The sequence below is a fragment of the Salmo salar genome, unplaced genomic scaffold, assembly GCF_965601325.2.
Source record: "Salmo salar unplaced genomic scaffold, fSalSal1 ptg000691l, whole genome shotgun sequence".
Classification (NCBI taxonomy): Eukaryota; Metazoa; Chordata; class Actinopteri; order Salmoniformes; family Salmonidae; genus Salmo; species Salmo salar.
Window position 1 is genome coordinate 1,320,907 of NW_027675466.1, and position 20,279 is coordinate 1,341,185.

General features: G+C 39.1%; 1 protein-coding gene and 1 long non-coding RNA gene across 2 annotated transcripts; both read right to left on the reverse strand.

The window, feature by feature from the left end:
- Positions 1 to 2,148: 2,148 nt before the first annotated feature.
- Positions 2,149 to 6,059, reverse strand: LOC145877170 (uncharacterized). Its single transcript, XR_014391595.1, has 3 exons — positions 5,956 to 6,059; positions 3,583 to 3,681; positions 2,149 to 2,742 (listed from the first exon to the last, which is right to left on the reverse strand). It is a non-coding gene; the product is annotated as an uncharacterized LOC145877170 (long non-coding RNA).
- An 8,329-nt stretch (positions 6,060 to 14,388) lies between these two features.
- Positions 14,389 to 20,016, reverse strand: LOC145877159 (C-type lectin domain family 4 member E-like). The gene is made up of 5 exons (XM_082972443.1): positions 15,757 to 20,016; positions 15,382 to 15,592; positions 15,119 to 15,261; positions 14,884 to 14,987; positions 14,389 to 14,764 (listed from the first exon to the last, which is right to left on the reverse strand). The coding sequence occupies exons 2-5, from the start codon at positions 15,401 to 15,403 to the stop codon at positions 14,617 to 14,619; spliced, it is 417 nt and encodes a 138-aa protein (XP_082828569.1). The 5' UTR covers positions 15,404 to 15,592; positions 15,757 to 20,016; the 3' UTR covers positions 14,389 to 14,616.
- Positions 20,017 to 20,279: the final 263 nt, after the last annotated feature.

Genomic DNA, 20,279 nt, shown 5'->3' on the forward strand with positions numbered 1-20,279 from the left:
CGCACTCTTGTCTTTTCTATTCTGAGGTTGTTTACTCGCAATATCAGATATTAAGATTACTTTTTATAATAAATGTATACTGAGGTTCAATACCTGCTCTAGTCACTATTAATTTGCTCTCCTAAAAGCAACACAGCCCTAAAACGAGATATATAGCTAACTAAAGTTATGTTAATGAGTGACCATTTTAGAAAATCATGGGACATATAGTCTGTGGTTGCATGCTATTTTATGTCAATCATATTGCTGCTTGTAGCCTATTACTGATGCTTCGTGGTCTTATGCTGCCATCTATGGGAAATATTTAGCAATTAAAAGTTATTAATGCACATTCAGACGTTGGTGAGGCAGCTGAGAATAAAAAATAAAAAAAGGAATGTGTCCAGCCTACTTGAGGCGCCCCGAAAAAAATATTCAAAAGATTGGTCCTTGGATACAGAGGGGTTAAACACTAAAGTTACCATCCATCTAGTGAAGAGAGGAGAACCGGACAGAGGTAGCCAGCATCCGTCAACAAGAGAGGGAGGATAGGATAACTAGGATGCTGCTGGTAGAGTAGCTAGCTAGCTTACCTAGCTGTTCCGACTAGCTAGGATAACTAGGATGCTGCTGGTAGAGTAGCTAGCTAGCTTACCCAGCTGTACCGACTAGCTAGGATAACTAGGATGCTGCTGGTAGGGTAGCTAGCTAGCTAGCTTACCCAGCTGTACCGACTAGCTTGGATAACTAGGATGCTGCTGGTAGAGATGCTAGCTAGCTTACCTAGCTGTACCAACTAGCTTGGATAACTAGGATGCTGCTGGTAGAGTAGCTAGCTAGCTTACCCAGCTGTACCGACTAGCTAGGATAACTAGGATGCTGCTGGTAGAGTAGCTAGCTAGCTTACCTAGCTGTACCGACTAGCTAGGATAACTAGGATGCTGCTGGTATAGTAGCTAGCTAGCTTACCTAGCTGTACCGACAAGCTAGGATAACTAGGATGCTGCTGGTAGAGTAGCTAGCTAGCTTACCTAGCTGTACCGACTAGCTAGGATAACTAGGATGCTGCTGGTAGAGTAGCTAGCTAGCTTACCTAGCTGTAACGACTAGCTAGGATAAATAGGATGCTGCTGGTAGAGTAGCTAGCTAGCTTACCTAGCTGTAACGACTAGCTAGGATAACTAGGATGCTGCTGGTAGAGTAGCTAGTTAGCTTACCCAGCTGTTCCAACTAGCTAGGATAACTAGGATGCTGCTGGTAGAGTAGCTAGCTAGCTTACCCAGCTGTACCGACTAGCTAGGATAACTAGGATGCTGCTGGTAGAGTAGCTAGCTAGCTTACCCAGCTGTACCGACTAGCTAGGATAACTAGGATGCTGCTGGTAGGGTAGCTAGCTAGCTAGCTTATCCAGCTGTACCGACTAGCTTGGATAACTAGGATGCTGCTGGTAGAGTAGCTAGTTAGCTTACCCAGCTGTTCCAACTAGCTAGGATAACTAGGATGCTGCTGGTAGAGTAGCTAGCTAGCTTACCCAGCTGTACCGACTAGCTAGGATAACTAGGATGCTGCTGGTAGAGTAGCTAGCTAGCTTACCCAGCTGTACCGACTAGCTAGGATAACTAGGATGCTGCTGGTAGGGTAGCTAGCTAGCTAGCTTACCCAGCTGTACCTACTAGCTTGGATAACTAGGATGCTGCTGGTAGAGATGCTAGCTAGCTTACCTAGCTGTACCGACTAGCTAGGATAACTAGGATGCTGCTGGTAGAGTAGCTAGCTAGCTTACCTAGCTGTACCGACTAGCTAGGATAACTAGGATGCTGCTAGTAGAGTAGCTAGCTAGCTTACCTAGCTTTACCGACTAGCTTGGCTAGCTAGCAGGACGTTCGTCTGTCGTTTGTCTCGATGATGATGACGAATCCGGTGAACCACAAAATGAAACAAGGATAGAGAGTGAAAAGGATCTGGCTACACTCATACTGTCCCTGACCGTAAAGCAAAAAGCTAATTGAACAATAAAGTTTGGCGTTTCAACACTGTAACAAACTCCATCGTTATTCCCCAAAATTTACCTTAGTCCACTCTGCGCGTAACCGGACAATAACCGGACAGTTCCAGAACGCGGACATGAGCAGTGCAACACAATCAACTAAGCCCAGTCTTTACAGTGGGTTACATTAGTAATATTCATTTTTTATTATTATGTTAAACAAACGTTCCACTTTTTTTATAACAATATTTTGAGATCTAGGCCCATATCCACAAAGCGTCTCAGAGTAGAGAAGTGGTCGTATAAGTGCTGAGAATAAAGACATTTGACACTTCCGGGAATAAATTAAAGCTATGCATGAAATCTCTAGTCCCACGTAGTCAGCAGATATTTAGGACACCTCGTGAGCTGTCCTAAGTAGTTAAGAGTTAACAGCAGGTGTCTTGATAATACTATAGAACAATGCAGTGAGTCAGTGGTTCCTGAGCCACATGTAAATGCTTTGTAGTAGTTAAAATAATGTTTTGATATTTGATATGATCAATCCATAAATAATATATGTCCTGTGCTTTTGGCAATGATTTATGTATAATACTTATGTATAACAAGTGATACCATGTATGTCTCCAAAGCATTTTGTCTTCATTTTGGCAGATTAATTTATGCTAATTTCCCAAGATTAACTCAGGTTTTCGCCCAGCGATTAAGGAGTTGGAGCTGTGGCAGGAGTTGGACCTGTGGCTGAAAGGTGGCTGGTTTGAATCCCGGGCCGGGCGCTGGAAAAAACAGGAGGAATTGATCTGACCACTGGAGGGCTGCTGGGTTCACATCCTCAAAACATCCTCAAAACATTCACCTTTCATTGATCAGAACTCTAGAGGTTCTTCTTCACTGAACCCAAATATATATCACTTTTAGTGGTTCCATATATTAAGGAAGTGAGAGAAGCCTTTTTGGTTCTATAAGGAACCTTCTTTTCTGAGTGTAAAATTAACACGTTTTTCTTTTGATTATTTAATTATCCACATCATGTTATTTCAAGTTCTCCCTTGGGAGCACAACATCACATTGTTAAAAAAATTATCCTAAATTTGGCATGGCTATAAATTGGGCAATTGAAGACATCTAGGGCGTAATCTGTGTTCGATGAAAATGAACATTGTATGCAACGTTGCAGGCAACATTATTTGCAAGGGACTTGATGCCTACTATGCCAAAGCTATTTAGAGTTGTTAAACGGGTGTGAAGAGTGTGTTGATATAACGGGAATATTGTCAAAATTCTTCTTGTAACAACGATCAGAATTGGTAAAGAAAATATGCATTCCATTATATTAGGCAATAATTAAGAGTAGGCAAAGTGGTCGTGTCATGTGAAAATTCTATCAAATGTGTTACATTGCAACGAGTACAGTCAGGGTGCCGTGGAGCCCCTGCAGTACCTCCACAGACCCCGGATTGAGAACCCCTGCAGTACCTCCACAGACCCCGGATTGAGAACCCCTGATTTAGCAGATGCTCTTATCCAGAGAGATTTACAGTAACTGCATTCATCTTAAGATAGCTATTTATTTTGGAAATAAAGTTAATAAATTCTTCATAAAATTGTCATCTTACCTCTTAGCTTTGGTGTCATGTCCCCCAGAGAGATGCATTTTAGAGACAGGGCCCCCCTCCTCTCTCTCCCCAGAGAGACTCATTTTAGAGCAGTGACCCCTAAACAGAGATCCAACATGTTGATTGTGGTCAACACAGGGACAACTAAACAGAGATCCAGCATGTTGGTTGTGGTTAACACAGTAACAACTAAACAGAGATCCAGCATGTTGATTGTGGTTAACACAGTGACAACTAAACAGAGATCCAGCATGTTGGTTGTGGTTAACACAGTGACAACTAAACAGAGATCCAACATGTTGGTTGTGGTTAACACAGTGACAACTAAACAGAGATCCAGCATGTTGGTTGTGGTCAACACAGTGACAACTAAACAGAGATCCAGCATGTTGGTTGTGGTTAACACAGTGACAACTAAACAGAGATCCAACATGTTGGTTGTGGTTAACACAGTGACAACTAAACAGAGATCCAGCATGTTGGTTGTGGTTAACACAGTGACAACTAAACAGAGATCCAGCATGTTGGTTGTGGTTAACACAGTGACAACTAAACAGAGATCCAGCATGTTGGTTGTGGTTAACACAGTGACTAATTCTTGAATGTCAATTGTTCTCATTCATTCATTATCTCTTTGAGAAATATATTTTTAACAACTTTCTCTTTTACTTCTCTACATTCATGAAGAAAAAGATGTACTATTTACTCCATACATTTTCCCTGACACCCAAAAGTACTCGTTACATGTTGAATGCTTAGCAGGACAGAAAACGGTCCAATTTGAACACTTATCAAGAGAACATCCCTACTGCCTCTGATCTGGAGGACTAACTAAACAGAGAACATCCCTGGTCATCCCTACTGCCTCTGATCTGGAGGACTAACTAAACAGAGAACATCCCTGGTCATCCCTACTGCGGACTCACTAAACAGAGAACATCCCTGGTCATCCCTACTGCCTCTGATCTGGAGGACTAACTAAACAGAGAACATCCCTGGTCATCCCTACTGCGGACTCACTAAACAGAGAACATCCCTGGTCATCCCTACTGCCTCTGATCTGGAGGACTCACTAAACAGAGAACATCCCTGGTCATCCCTACTGCCTCTGATCTGGAGGACTCACTAAACAGAGAACATCCCTGGTCATCCCTACTGTCTCTGATCTGGAGGACTCACTAAACAGAGAACATCCCTGGTCATCCCTACTGCCTCTGATCTGAAGGACTCACTAAACAGAGAACATCCCTGGTCATCCCTGCCTCTGATCTGGAGGACTCACTAAAAACAAATGCTTCATTTTTAAATGATGTCTGAGTGTTGGAGTGTGACCCTGGCTATCCGTAAATTAAAATAACAAGAAAATTGTGCCGTCTGGTTTGCTTAATAAAAGGAATTTTAAATTATCACTACTTTACTTTTACTTTTGATGCTTAAGTATATTTTAGCAATTATATTTACCTTTGATACTTAATTATATTTGAAACCAAATACTTTGACTTTTACTGAAGAAGTATTTTACTGGGTGACTTTCACTTTTAATTGAGTCATTTTCTATTAAGGTATCTTTACTTTTACTCCAGTATGAGAATTGAGTACTTTTTCCACCACTGTTCTAACGTTCTAGAGACATATGAGCCACAGTTTCAACAGACATTTTGTAACTGCGTGGGCTACAAAGTTACTTTCAGTTTCATATAAGGAAATAAAACAACGGTCACAGGGTGAATTCGTTTTGCATTGCCCGGCTCCCCGGGTGCGCAGAGTTTACGCATTTTAGACCATTCCATTGGTCCTTAAAGAAAAACTCCACTCACCTGTAGCACCGGGCCATGCAAAACGAACTTCCCACTGTCGCAGGGCACTGAGACACAGAGTTCTAAACCCAGAGTTCTAAACCCAGACGCGTTTCTTCTCTTACATTATTTTAGATAAACATATAATTTACTCTAAACCAAGTTTAGCTGTGTTTTTTTCCTCCAAAATGTGAGTTACTGTAGGACTTTAATAATTGTTAACAGGCCTACAAACCCAAAAGGTTTTAATTTGAGAATGTTCATTTGTATGCCTCAAATATTAAACTGTCTTAAAATATTTAATGATTAGTTGAATCAGGTGTGTAAGTGCTGGTAAGAACAAAAGGATTGAGAAACCCTGAGATAAACATTAAACCATATAATGTAAAAGCTCCTCCACCATCTTTACCAGACGTTTTACTGATAACATGTAGACCTACTGATTAGTTTCCACTTTGAAAACTGCTGTCTGTCAGCAACTCAGCTCAAATAGCAGTTCTAACTAGTAATATCTCATTCCTAGTATTCATTCTCTTACTCTGTCCTTTAGAATAGATTATTGTTCAGAAATACTTACTTTATTTTTCAATAATCTCCATATAGTGTTTTCTGCTCTGTCGTCTCAAAATGGATCCTGTACAAAAGAACAACTTTACTTTCTGTTTCAATCAGCCATCTCCCCACCCTGATAATAAAGTTTTTTATTGGTATCTTCCACTAGAGGGCAGTAAACACCTGCTGTTCGGTTTCATACAGGCAGTGTCCCAGAGTTGGATTGCTGATCTAGAATCAGGTCCCCCCTCTCCATGTAATCTGATTCATTATGATATAGGATCAGGTCCCCCCTCTCCATGTAATCTGACTCATTATGATATAGGATCAGGTCCCCCCTCTCCATGTAATCTGACTCATTATTATCTAGGATCAGGTCCCCCCCTCTCCATGTAATCTGATTCATTATGATCTAGGATCAGGTCCCCCCTCTCCATGTAATCTGATTCATTGTGATCTAGGATCAGGTCCCTCCTCTCCATGTAATCTGATTCATTATGATCTAGGATCAGGTCCACCCTCTCCATGTAATCTGATTCATTATGATCTAGGATCAGGTCCCTCCTCTCCATGTAATCTGATTCATTATGATCTAGGATCAGGTCCCCCCTCTCCATGTAATCTGATTCATTATGATCTAGGATCAGGTCCCCCCCTCTCCATGTAATCTGATTCATTATGATCTAGGATCAGGTTCCCCCTCTCCATGTAATCTGATTCATTATGATATAGGATCTTTTTTTTCACCTTTATTTAACCAGGTGGCCAGTTGAGAACAAGTTCTCATTTACAACTGCGACCTGGCCAAGATAAAGCAAAGCAGTGCGACAGATACAACAACACAGAGTTACATGGAATAAACAAGCGTACAGTCAACACAAAAGAAAAAAGAAAGTCTATATACAGTGTGTGCAAATGGCTTGAGGAGGTAAGGCAATAAATAGGCCGTAGTAGCAAAGTAATCACAATTTAGCAGATTAACACTGGAGTGATAGATGAGCAGATGATGATGTGTAAGTAGAGATACTGGAGTGCAAAAGAGCAGCAAAGTAAATAAAAACAATATGGGGATGAGGTAGGTAGATTGGGTGGGATATTTACAGATGGACTATGTACAGCTGCAGCGATCGGTTAGCTGCTCAGATAGCTGATGTGTAAAGTTAGTGAGGGAGATATGAGTCTCCAACCAGTGATTTTTGCAATTCGTTCCATTCACTGGCAGCAGAGAACTGGAAGGAAATGCGGCCAAAGGAGGTGTTGGCTTTGGGGATGACCAGTGAGATGTACCTGCTGGAGCGCGTGCTACTGGTGGGTGTTGTTATCGTGACCAGTGAGCTGAGATAAGGCGGAGCTTTACCTAGCATAGACTTGTAGATGACCTGGAGCCAGTGGGTCTGGCGACGAATATGTAGCGAGGGCCAGCCGACTAAAATGACCTGGGTTGCAATCATGAAAAAAAACGACCCGGCCTTCATCGTTTGACATTGAGAACATTGGGAGAGATGAGAGCTGACGTTTTAGTAAATGTGCAGATTACGTATCTCAGTCACAGACAAGAAGCTCAATTAAGACATTATCTTCACCACTGGGACTGGGGACAACAGGACCACCGGCCAAATAATACAGTTCAACACTTCCACACTACCACAGTGAGTAGAATCAGGCTTCTGATCACAGAAAACGTGCAGAATTATTAACCTGTATTTTCACGGCTGGATAAAAAACGTACCCGATTTAATCTGGTTACTACTCCTGCCCAGTAACTAGAATATGCATATAATTATTGGCTTTGGATAGAAAACACCCTAAAGTTTCTAAAACTGTTTGAATGGTGTCTGTGAGTATAACAGAACTCATATGGCAGGCAAAAACCTGAGAAGATTTCATGCAGGAAGTGGCATGTCTGACAATGTGTCGTTCTTCTTGTCTCTGTTTATTGAAGAGTGAGGATCTTAGCTGTCCCGTGACACTTCCTACGGCTGCCATAGGGTCTCAGAAGGCGGTAAAAACGCTGAATCGTGGCTTTGCAGGCTCTGGCTGAAACAAAGTAGCGCGTTTGGGTAGTGGCTGGTTACAGTACTGTGAGACTCAGGCTCGTGCCCGCGTCGACCGAAAGCTTTGTTTTCTTTCCTCTGTTTAGCTAAATGGACATTCCCGGTGGGAATATTATCGCTTTTTTACGAGAAAAATGGCATAAAAATGGATTTTAAACAGCGGTTGACATGCTTCGAAGTACGGTAATGGAATATTTAGATTTTTTTTGTCACGAATTGCACCATGCGCGCGACCCTGATTTACCATTTCTGATAGTGTCTGGGACGCACGAACAAAACGCCGCTATTCGGATATAACGATGGATTATTTTGGACCAAACCAACATTTGTTATTGAAGTAGCAGTCCTGGGAGTGCATTCTGACGAAGACAACAAAAGGTAATCAAACTTTTATAATAGTAAATCTGATATTGGTGAGTGCTAAACTTGCCGGGTGTCTAAATAGCTAGCCCGTGATGGCTGGGCTATGTACTTAGAATATTGCAAAATGTGCTTTCACCAAAAAGCTATTTTAAAATCGGACATATCGAGTGCATAGAGGAGTTCTGTATCTATAATTCTTAAAATAATTGTTATGCTTTTTGTGAACGTTTATCGTGAGTAATTTAGTAAATTGTTAGCAAATTCCCCGGAAGTTTGCGGGGGGTATGCTAGTTCTGAACGTCACATGCTAATGTAAAAAGCTGTTTTTTGATATAAATATGAACTTGATTGAAAAAAGCATGCATGTATTGTATAACATAATGTCCTAGGTGTGTCATCTGATGAAGATCATCAAAGGTTAGTGCTGCATTTAGCTGTCTTCTTGGTTTTTGTGACATTATATGCTAGCTTGAAAAATGGGTGTCTGATTATTTCTGGCTGGGTACTCTGCTGACATAATCTAATGTTTTGCTTTCGCTGTAAAGCCTTTTTGAAATCGGACAGTGTGGTTAGTTAAAGGAGAGTCTTGTCTTTAAAATGCTGTGAAATAGTCATATGTTTGAAAAATTGAAGTTTTTGTATTTTTGAGGAATATGTAATTCGTGCCACGCCTATCATTGGATATTGGAGCAGGTGTTCCGCTTGCGGAACGTCTAGATGTAACAGGTTAATGATGAATTGTATTAGACGTTATTAGACATTTCTGTTGTTGAGGAGGATGGGAGACCCACAGTATAGGTGCGTAACGCACAGAGACGTCAAAAATGTGTTTCAAAAATCGTCGAAGAGTAATTATTTTAACCTAAAGCATTTAATAAAGACACTTATAGTACAATATTATGGGGAATAGGAATGAGAGGGCTACTTACTTATGATTTATTATTGGAGAATACCACAACAACATTACATGTTGGACTGTACACATTAATATGATTTATTATATACCACAACAACATTACATGTTGGACTGAACACATTAATATGATTTATTATATACCACAACAACATTACATGTTGGACTGTACACATTAATATGATTTATTATATACCACAACAACATTACATGTTGGACTGTACACATTAATATGATTTATTATATACCACAACAACATTACATGTTGGACTGAACACATTAATATGATTTATTATATACCACAACAACATTACATGTTGGACTGTACACATTAATATGATTTATTATATACCACAACAACATTACATGTTGGACTGAACACATTAATATGATTTATTATATACCACAACAACATTACATGTTGGACTGAACACATTAATATGATTTATTATATACCACAACAACATTACATGTTGGACTGTACACATTAATATGATTTATTATATACCACAACAACATTACATGTTGGACTGTACACATTAATATGATTTATTATATACTACAACAACATTACATGTTGGACTGAACACATTAATATGATTTATTATATACCACAACAACATTTCATGTTGGACTGTACACATTAATATGATTTATTATATACTACAACAACATTACATGTTGGACTGAACACATTAATATGATTTATTATTGGAGAATACCACAACAACATTACATGTTGGACTGAACACATTAATATGATTTATTATATACCACAACAACATTACATGTTGGACTGAACACATTAATATGATTTATTATATACCACAACAACATTACATGTTGGACTGTACACATTAATATGATTTATTATATACCACAACAACATTACATGTTGGACTGTACACATTAATATGATTTATTATATACTACAACAACATTACATGTTGGACTGAACACATTAATATGATTTATTATATACCACAACAACATTTCATGTTGGACTGTACACATTAATATGATTTATTATATACTACAACAACATTACATGTTGGACTGAACACATTAATATGATTTATTATTGGAGAATACCACAACAACATTACATGTTGGACTGAACACATTAATATGATTTATTATATACCACAACAACATTACATGTTGGACTGTACACATCAATATGATGTATTATATACCACAACAACATTTCATGTTGGACTGAACACATTAATATGATTTATTATATACCACAACAACATTACATGTTGGACTGTACACATCAATATGATGTATTATATACCACAACAACATTTCATGTTGGACTGAACAAATTAATGTTATTTATTATATACCACAACAACATTTCATGTTGGACTGAACACATTAATGTTATTTATTATATACCACAACAACATTACATGTTGGACTGTACACATTAATATGATTTATTATTGGAGAATACCACAACAACATTTCATGTTGGACTGTACAAATTAATGTTATTTATTATATACCACAACAACATTTCATGTTGGACTGAACACATTAATATGATTTATTATATACCACAACAACATTACATGTTGGACTGAACAAATTAATGTTATTTATTATATACCACAACAACATTTCATGTTGGACTGTACACATTAATATGATTTATTATATACCACAACAACATTACATGTTGGACTGTACAAATTAATATGATTTATTATATACCACAACAACATTACATGTTGGACTGTACACATTAATATGATTTATTAAAAACAAAGGAGGACAAAGGCACTCTTCATATAATTAATTAAAATGCCTTTATCTGTATGTTATGTTCAATAGAAACAAAGTTTTTAAAAATCCTACGCGTTTCGGCTGCATGGCCTTCGTCAGGGAGTACAAAGAATAATACAATGACTTCTTTTGAACAGCTTTTCCAATTAGCCCTAATTTGAAGAGGGAGTGGTTACACAATGAATTGGACACACCTAGAGACGCCTTCAAGACCTCTTAGCGGAACACAAGTACGCTATACGGGTAGGCAATGAAGACTACCCCATGGCAAGGCACTACAAGTCCTTACACCATGGCAACCCTGCCTCCCTACAAGCTATGGGTATTGATCACATTCCGGCCTCTATTAGAAAAGGGGACCGTCTTAAACAGTTAAACCAAAGGGAAAGTTTTTGGATTTACAAACTACAGGCCACTAAATACCCTGGTTTACATGAAGATATGGATTTACAAACTACAGGCCACTAAATACCCTGGTTTACATGAAGATATGGATTTACAAACTACAAGCCACTAAATACCCTGGTTTACATGAAGATATGGATTTACAAACTACAGGCCACTAAATACCCTGGTTTACATGAAGATATGGATTTACAAACTACAGGCCACTAAATACCCTGGTTTACATGAAGATATGGATTTACAAACTACAAGCCACTAAATACCCTGGTTTACATGAAGATATGGATTTACAAACTACAGGCCACTAAATACCCTGGTTTACATGAAGATATGGATTTACAAACTACAGGCCACTAAATACCCTGGTTTACATGAAGATATGGATTTACAAACTACAGGCCACTAAATACCCTGGTTTACATGAAGATATGGATTTACAAACTACAGGCCACTAAATACCCTGGTTTACATGAAGATATGGATTTACAAACTACAGGCCACTAAATACCCTGGTTTACATGAAGATATGGATTTACAAACTACAGGCCACTAAATACCCTGGTTTACATGAAGATATGGATTTACAAACTACAAGCCACTAAATACCCTGGTTTACATGAAGATATGGATTTACAAACTACAGGCCACTAAATACCCTGGTTTACATGAAGATATGGATTTACAAACTACAGGCCACTAAATACCCTGGTTTACATGAAGATATGGATTTACAAACTACAAGCCACTAAATACCCTGGTTTACATGAAGATATGGATTTACAAACTACAGGCCACTAAATACCCTGGTTTACATGAAGATATGGATTTACAAACTACAGGCCACTAAATACCCTGGTTTACATGAAGATATGGATTTACAAACTACAGGCCACTAAATACCCTGGTTTACATGAAGATATGGATTTACAAACTACAGGCCACTAAATACCCTGGTTTACATGAAGATATGGATTTACAAACTACAGGCCACTAAATACCCTGGTTTACATGAAGATATGGATTTACAAACTACAGGCCACTAAATACCCTGGTTTACATGAAGATATGGATTTACAAACTACAGGCCACTAAATACCCTGGTTTACATGAAGATATGGATTTACAAACTACAGGCCACTAAATACCCTGGTTTACATGAAGATATGGATTTACAAACTACAGGCCACTAAATACCCTGGTTTACATGAAGATATGGATTTACAAACTACAGGCCACTAAATACCCTGGTTTACATGAAGATATGGATTTACAAACTACAGGCCACTAAATACCCTGGTTTACATGAAGATATGGATTTACAAACTACAGGCCACTAAATACCCTGGTTTACATGAAGATATGGATTTACAAACTACAGGCCACTAAATACCCTGGTTTACATGAAGATATGGATTTACAAACTACAAGCCACTAAATACCCTGGTTTACATGAAGATATGGATTTACAAACTACAGGCCACTAAATACCCTGGTTTACATGAAGATATGGATTTACAAACTACAGGCCACTAAATACCCTGGTTTACATGAAGATATGGATTTACAAACTACAGGCCACTAAATACCCTGGTTTACATGAAGATATGGATTTACAAACTACAGGCCACTAAATACCCTGGTTTACATGAAGATATGGATTTACAAACTACAAGCCACTAAATACCCTGGTTTACATGAAGATATGGATTTACAAACTACAGGCCACTAAATACCCTGGTTTACATGAAGATATGGATTTACAAACTACAGGCCACTAAATACCCTGGTTTACATGAAGATATGGATTTACAAACTACAGGCCACTAAATACCCTGGTTTACATGAAGATATGGATTTACAAACTACAAGCCACTAAATACCCTGGTTTACATGAAGATATGGATTTACAAACTACAGGCCACTAAATACCCTGGTTTACATGAAGATATGGATTTACAAACTACAGGCCACTAAATACCCTGGTTTACATGAAGATATGGATTTACAAACTACAGGCCACTAAATACCCTGGTTTACATGAAGATATGGATTTACAAACTACAAGCCACTAAATACCCTGGTTTACATGAAGATATGGATTTACAAACTACAGGCCACTAAATACCCTGGTTTACATGAAGATATGGATTTACAAACTACAGGCCACTAAATACCCTGGTTTACATGAAGATATGGATTTACAAACTACAGGCCACTAAATACCCTGGTTTACATGAAGATATGGATTTACAAACTACAAGCCACTAAATACCCTGGTTTACATGAAGATATGGATTTCTCACCATTCCTGTAGGGTTGTGATAGGTCCATTTGCTGTCATCTAGTGGACATTTTGCTCAATTGCCCTCAGCTATGTTTAGACTGTTGTTGTTCATGTTTTGCTGTGTTCTAGTGTACTATGGAATATATTGCTTTCTTATTCTTCACACTTCTCCCAGTCATGTTTAAGGTTAGAACTACCTTTCTAAGTGTTCTGATACTTCTAGCTTGGAGTTGTATTTTTTTTTGATAACATAGCTACAGTATTTCACTTTTTAATGTGTATAGTATTGCTTACTAGGTGTGTCCAATCAATTTTAACCACTCCCTCTTCAAATTAGGGCTAATTGGGAAAAGCTGTTCAAAGGAGGACATTGTATTATTTCTTTGTACTCCCTGACGAAGGCCATGCAGCCGAAACGCGTCAGATTTTTAAAACCTTGTTTCTATTGAACATGCCATACTAATAAAGGCATTTTAATCAATTATATGAAGAGTGCCTTGGTCCTCCTTTCTATTTTATACTGTACTCTGTATTTCACACAGTGAGTCTATGCAACCTATTATGTGTCAACGGAAGCACATTTTACTTCTGAACGTGTTTAGGCTTGCCATAACAAAGGGGTTGAATACTTTCTGACTCAAGACATTTCAGATTTAAATCTTTTATTCATTTGTAAAAAAGAAAAGAAAAACATATTTCCACTTTGACATTATGAGTTATTGTGTGTAGGACAGTGACAGTAAAATCTCAATTTAATCGATTAAAAAATACAGCGTGTAAACAACAAAATGTGGAAAAGGTCTAGGCAGTGAATACTTTCTGAAGGCCCTGTAGCTGGTATCATGACTTTCAGCATGACAATCAACATCATAACTAAAAGTGAGAAAGAACTATCTCACAGATCCAGGAACGGTTAAATGAACACGGATAGTCATGCCATGGTCCTTGGTCTGATGAACTGTGAGTTAACAACACACAGTTCTCCACTCCACCACCATTAGGCTGTCCACTCCCCCAGTACCTGCAGTAGAAATAACACAGTTAGACTGACCACTCTCTCAGAACCTAGAGTATGAACAACACAGAATCAGTCCTACCCCTTACACGGTGGTCAGAGTTGTTAGAGCAGTAGTCTCTTACTTTGGGGTGGTCAGTGGGTTGCCGTCCACCCATTTCCAGGTCCCCTCAGTAACAGTGTCAGTCAGACCAATCCAGAAACCCTTGTTGAGGTGGAAGAGAAACTCCTGTTGGTGAGAAAGAGCTGATATTGTCAACTACTATAGACTACATGTGTTAAATACTGGAAGATACATTACTGACCAAGGGATGTTTGATCATAACCCCCCCGCCATATCTCTCTCTCTTTCTCTCTCACCTGTTCCTTATCACTGTTGATGATCACCAGGTCTGCTCCTCTCTCCAGACAGTCATCTTTGCTCTCCCCCCAGGTTTTAGTCTCAGTAGACAGGAAGTACCAACTGGATTCAAACTTCTTCCAGTCTTTAGGGCAGGTTTGTTCTACAAGACAAAAACATGAATTTCCATCTTATTATTCTGCACCTATTATTTTAGAATACAAACACAAGTTGACTGCATATTAGAAATATGATGTTATGATCATTTATTTGGTAAACTCACTCAGATTAGAGAACTTTCTCATGAGATCATTTTTCTCTTTCTGTTGCTGGGCTCTCTCTTTAGTCAGGGTGTTACTGCTGGTCTGTAGTTGGTCTCTCTCTTTAGTCAGCTTGTTGTAACTGGTCTGTAGCTGGTCTCTCTTTAGTCAGAAGGCTGTAACTGGCCTGTAGCTGGTCTCTCTCTGTTGAGTCGTGATGACCAATTACTCCATCTGTAAAATGGAAAAGTTAATCAAACATGTAACTACCACACCATTGATGATTAAGGATGATTAAGGATGATTAAGTATGATTAAGGTTGATTAAGGATGATTAAGGATGATTAAGGATGATTAAGTATTCTACTTAAGTCTCAGTGACAAAATACTAAACTTACAGTAGACAGACAGGCCTATGATCCCAGTCAGTAGGAGGACAGACAGCAGCCCCAGACACAAAGCAGCTACTCCAGAGGGTCTCTTCCACCACTGGAAATGTACTGAATCACAAATTATTAAAGTATGGTATTTGGTAATGTGTTTTACTGTATCATCCACGATTGGGACAAATAAATAAAATAAAATTGTATTTGTCACATGCGCCGTATCCAACAGGTGTTTTAACCTGTTGGGGCTACAGGTTAGCAATGAACCCCGAGACGGGATTGCTAACAAGGCTGGAAATTCAAAACATCAAAAATCTAATAATTTCAATTTCTCAAACAAGCAACTATTTTACACCATTTAAAAGATAAACATCTCCTTATTCCAACCACATTGTTCGATTTTCAAAGAGGCTTTACGGCAAAAGCATAAAGTTAGATTATGTTAGGACAGTACATAGCCACAAAAGTACAAACATCCATTTTCAATTCAAGGTCAGGCGTCACCAAAAGCAGAAACCAGCTAAAATGATGCACTAACCTTTGGCAATCTCCATCAGATGACACTCCTAGGACATTATGTTATACAATACATGCATTTTTTGTTCCATCAAGTTCATATTTATATCCAAAAACAGCATTTTACAGTAGCGTGAAATTCAGATTTTTTTTCTTCTCTGAAGTGCTTCCGGTGAACAACGTTACAATTTACAAAATTACTATTCGAAAACATTGGTAAATTATAATATTGTGATTCAAATAATAATAGTTTATCATTTCGTAAATGCTACTGTATTGCCAGATTTCAAAATAACTTTACTGCGAAATCACAAGTTGCAATAAACCGGGTGCTGTGCTAAGAACAATAGGCTAGGCTATATAGGTTAGCATCATCTTGTAACCAGCTAATATCAATAATACTATCGTCAATAATCCCTTACCTTTGATTATCTTCATCCATTGGCATTTCCAGGAATCCCAGGTCCACTACAAATGTGGTTTCTTTTGACAAAGTTCATAATTGATGTCCAAATAACTCCAAGTTGTTCCATGTTGTTAGCGCTTCGGTGGCTACTCAAAAGTAGTGCGGGCGGGGGGTGGGAAGTCACGGCGAAAAGTTAAAAAAGTTTTAAAAAATAATCTATTTACGTTCGTTCAAACATGTCAAACGTTGTTTAGCATCAATCTTTAGAGCCATTTTTAACGTCAAACATCAGTAATGTTTCAACACGACCGCTCCTGTGTCTAGAAAAACATCTTTGAAAATTGTCTCGAGTTACATGATTGAGCAGGTGCAGGCAATAATGGAAGTGACGACATCCCAGGGAGGTCAACTTCCCTTCCTTGTCATCCGGTCTCTGTTGATCATAGACGCTTCAAACAACTTTATAAAGATCGCTGACATCTAGTGGAAGCCGTAGGAGTTGCGAAATGAATCCTTTCTCACTGTGGTATCTATTAAACAATGATTTAAAAAAAATAGTACAGCCACAAAATTCTTTTTTTCTCTCAGGTTTTCTCAGGTTTTTGCCTGCCATATGAGTTTTGTTATACTTACAGACACCATTCAAACAGTTTTAGAAAATTCAGAGTGTTTTCTATCCAAATCTGGTAATAATATGCATATCCTAGCTTCTGAGTTGGTGTAGGTGGCAGTTAAAAATGGGCACATATTTTTTTCAAAATTCTCAATACTGCCCCCGTAGCCCATTAAGAAAAATACAAAAAAATGAAAATAAATAAAAGTAACAAATAATTAAAGAGCAGCAGTAAAATACCAATAGCAGGGCTTTATACAGGGAGTACCGGTACAGAGTCAGTGTGCGGGAGCACTGGTGTCGAGGTAATTGAGGTAATATGTACATGTAGGTAGAGTTATTAAAGTTACTATGCATAGATAATAAACAGAGTAGCAGCAGGGTAAAAAAGGGGGGGGACAATGCAAATAGTCTGGGTAGCCATTTGATTAGATGTTCAGGAGTCTTATGGCTTGGGGGTAGAAACTGTTTATAAGCCTCTTGGACCTAGACTTAGGCACTCTGTTACTGCTTGCCATGCGATAACAGAGAGAACAGTCTATGACTAGGGTGGCTGGAGTCTTTGACAATGTTTAAGGCCTTCCTCTGACACCGCCTGGTATAGAGGTCCTGGATGGCAGGAAGTTTGGCCCAGTGATGTACTGGGCTGTATGCACTACCCTTTGTAGTGCCTTGCTGTCGGAGGCCGAGCAGTTGCCATACCAGGCAGTGGTGCAACCAGTTAGGATGCTCTCGGTGGTGCAGCGTTAGAACCTTTTGAGGATCTGAGGACCCATGCCAAATGTTTTCAGTCTGTTGTGCCCTCTTTTCAGATTTTGTTGTGCCCTCTTCACAACCGTCTTGGTGTGTTTGGACCATGTTAGTTTGTTGGTGATGTGGACACCAATGAACTTGAAACTCTCAACCTGCTCCACTACAGCCCCATCGATGAGAACAGGGGCATGCTCGGTCCTCCTTTTCCTGTAGTCCGCGATCATCTCCTTTGTCTTGATCACGTTGAGGGAGAGGTTGTTGTCCTTGCACCACATGGCCAGGTCTCTGACCTCCTCCCTATAGGCTGTCTCGTCATTGTCGGTGATCAGGCCTACCCCTGTTGTGTCATCGGCAAACTTAATGATGGTGTTGGAGTCATGCCTGGCCATGCAGTCATGAGTGAACAGGGAGTACAGGAGGGTACTGAGCACGCACCCCTGAGGGGCCCCCGTGTTGAGGATCAGCGTGGCGGATGTGTTATTGAGGGTACTATGGTGTTGAACACTGATCTGTAGTCAAGGAATAGCATTCTCACATAGGTGTTCCTTTTGTCCAGGTGGGAAAGGGCAGTGTGGAGTGCAATAGAGATTGCATCATCTGTGGATTTGTTTGGGCGATATGCAAATTGGAGTGGGTCTTGGGTTTCTGGGATAATGGTGTTGATGTGAGCCATTACCAGCCTTCCACTAACTGTTGCTACGGGTCGGTAGTCATTTAGGCAGGTTACCTTAGTGTTCTTGGGCACAGGGTGGTCTGCTTAACCTCTATGGGCTAACCTACTCAACAGCCAGTTGAATACTGTGGCGCAATTTTCAAATACCTTAGATATGCTATTACTTAAATTTTTCAAAAATATGACTATTTTACACCATTTTAAAGATAAGACTCTTGTTAATCTAACCACACTGTCCGATTTCAAAAAGGCTTTACAACGAAAGCAAAACATTAGATTATGTCAGCAGAGTACCCAGCCAGAAATAATCATACACCCATTTTTCAAGCTAGCATATAATGTCACATAAACCCAAACCACAGCTAAATGTAGCACTAACCTTTGATGATCTTCATCAGATGACAACCCTAGGACATTATGTTATACAATACATGCATGTTTTGTTCAATCATGTTCATATTTATATCAAAAACCAGCTTTTTACATTAGCATGTGACTAGCATGTGACTACCATTCCCACCGAACACTGCCGGTGAATGTACTAAATTACTCACGATAAACGTTCACAAAAAGCATAACAATTATTTTAAGAATTATAGATACAGAACTCCTCTATGCACTCAATATGTCCGATTTTAAAATAGCTTTTCGGTGAAAGCACATTTTGCAAAATTTTCAGTAGATAGCCCGGCATCACAGGGCTAGCTAGTTTAGACACCCAGCAAGTTTAGCACTCATCAAAGTCAGATTTACTATAAGAAAAATGTTATTACCTTTGTTGTCTTTGTCAGAATGCACTCCCAGGACTTCTACTTCAATAACAAATGTTGGTTTGGTCCAAAATAATCCATCGTTATATCCAAACAGCGGCGTTTTGTTTGTGCGTTCTAGGGACTATCCTAAAGGGTAAATAAGGGTGGCGAGCATGGCGCAATTCGTGACAAAAAAATTCTAAATATTCCATTTCCGTACTTCGAAGCATGTCAACCGCTGTTTAAAATCAATTTTTATGCCATTTTTCTCATAAAAAAGCGATAATATTCAGACCGGGAATCTGCTTTTAGGTAAACAGACAAAGGAAAAGAAAGCATTCGGTCGAAGCGGGCACGCGCCTAAGCCCATAGTACTCTGTGTGGCCACTTGCCAAAAGCGATAAAGTGTTTCAGCCAGAGCCTGCATCGATATCGTTCAGCTTTTTCCCGGGCTCTGAGACCCTATGGAAGCCGTAGGAAGTGTCACGTTATTGCACAGATCCTGAGTCTTCAATAAAAAGAGCCAAGATGAAACACTACTTCTCAGACAGGCCACTTCCTGCTTGAAATCTTCTCAGGTTTTGGCCTGCCATATGAGTTCTGTTATACTCACAGACACCATTCAAACAGTTTTAGAAACTTTAGGGTGTTTTCTATCCAAAGCCAATAATTATATGCATATTCTAGTTACTGGGCAGGAGTAGTAACCAGATTAAATCGGGTACGTTTTTTATCCAGCCGTGTCAATACTGCCCCCTAGCCCTAACAGGTTAAAACATGTTGGGATTACAGACAGACAGGGAGAGGTTGAAAATGTAAGTG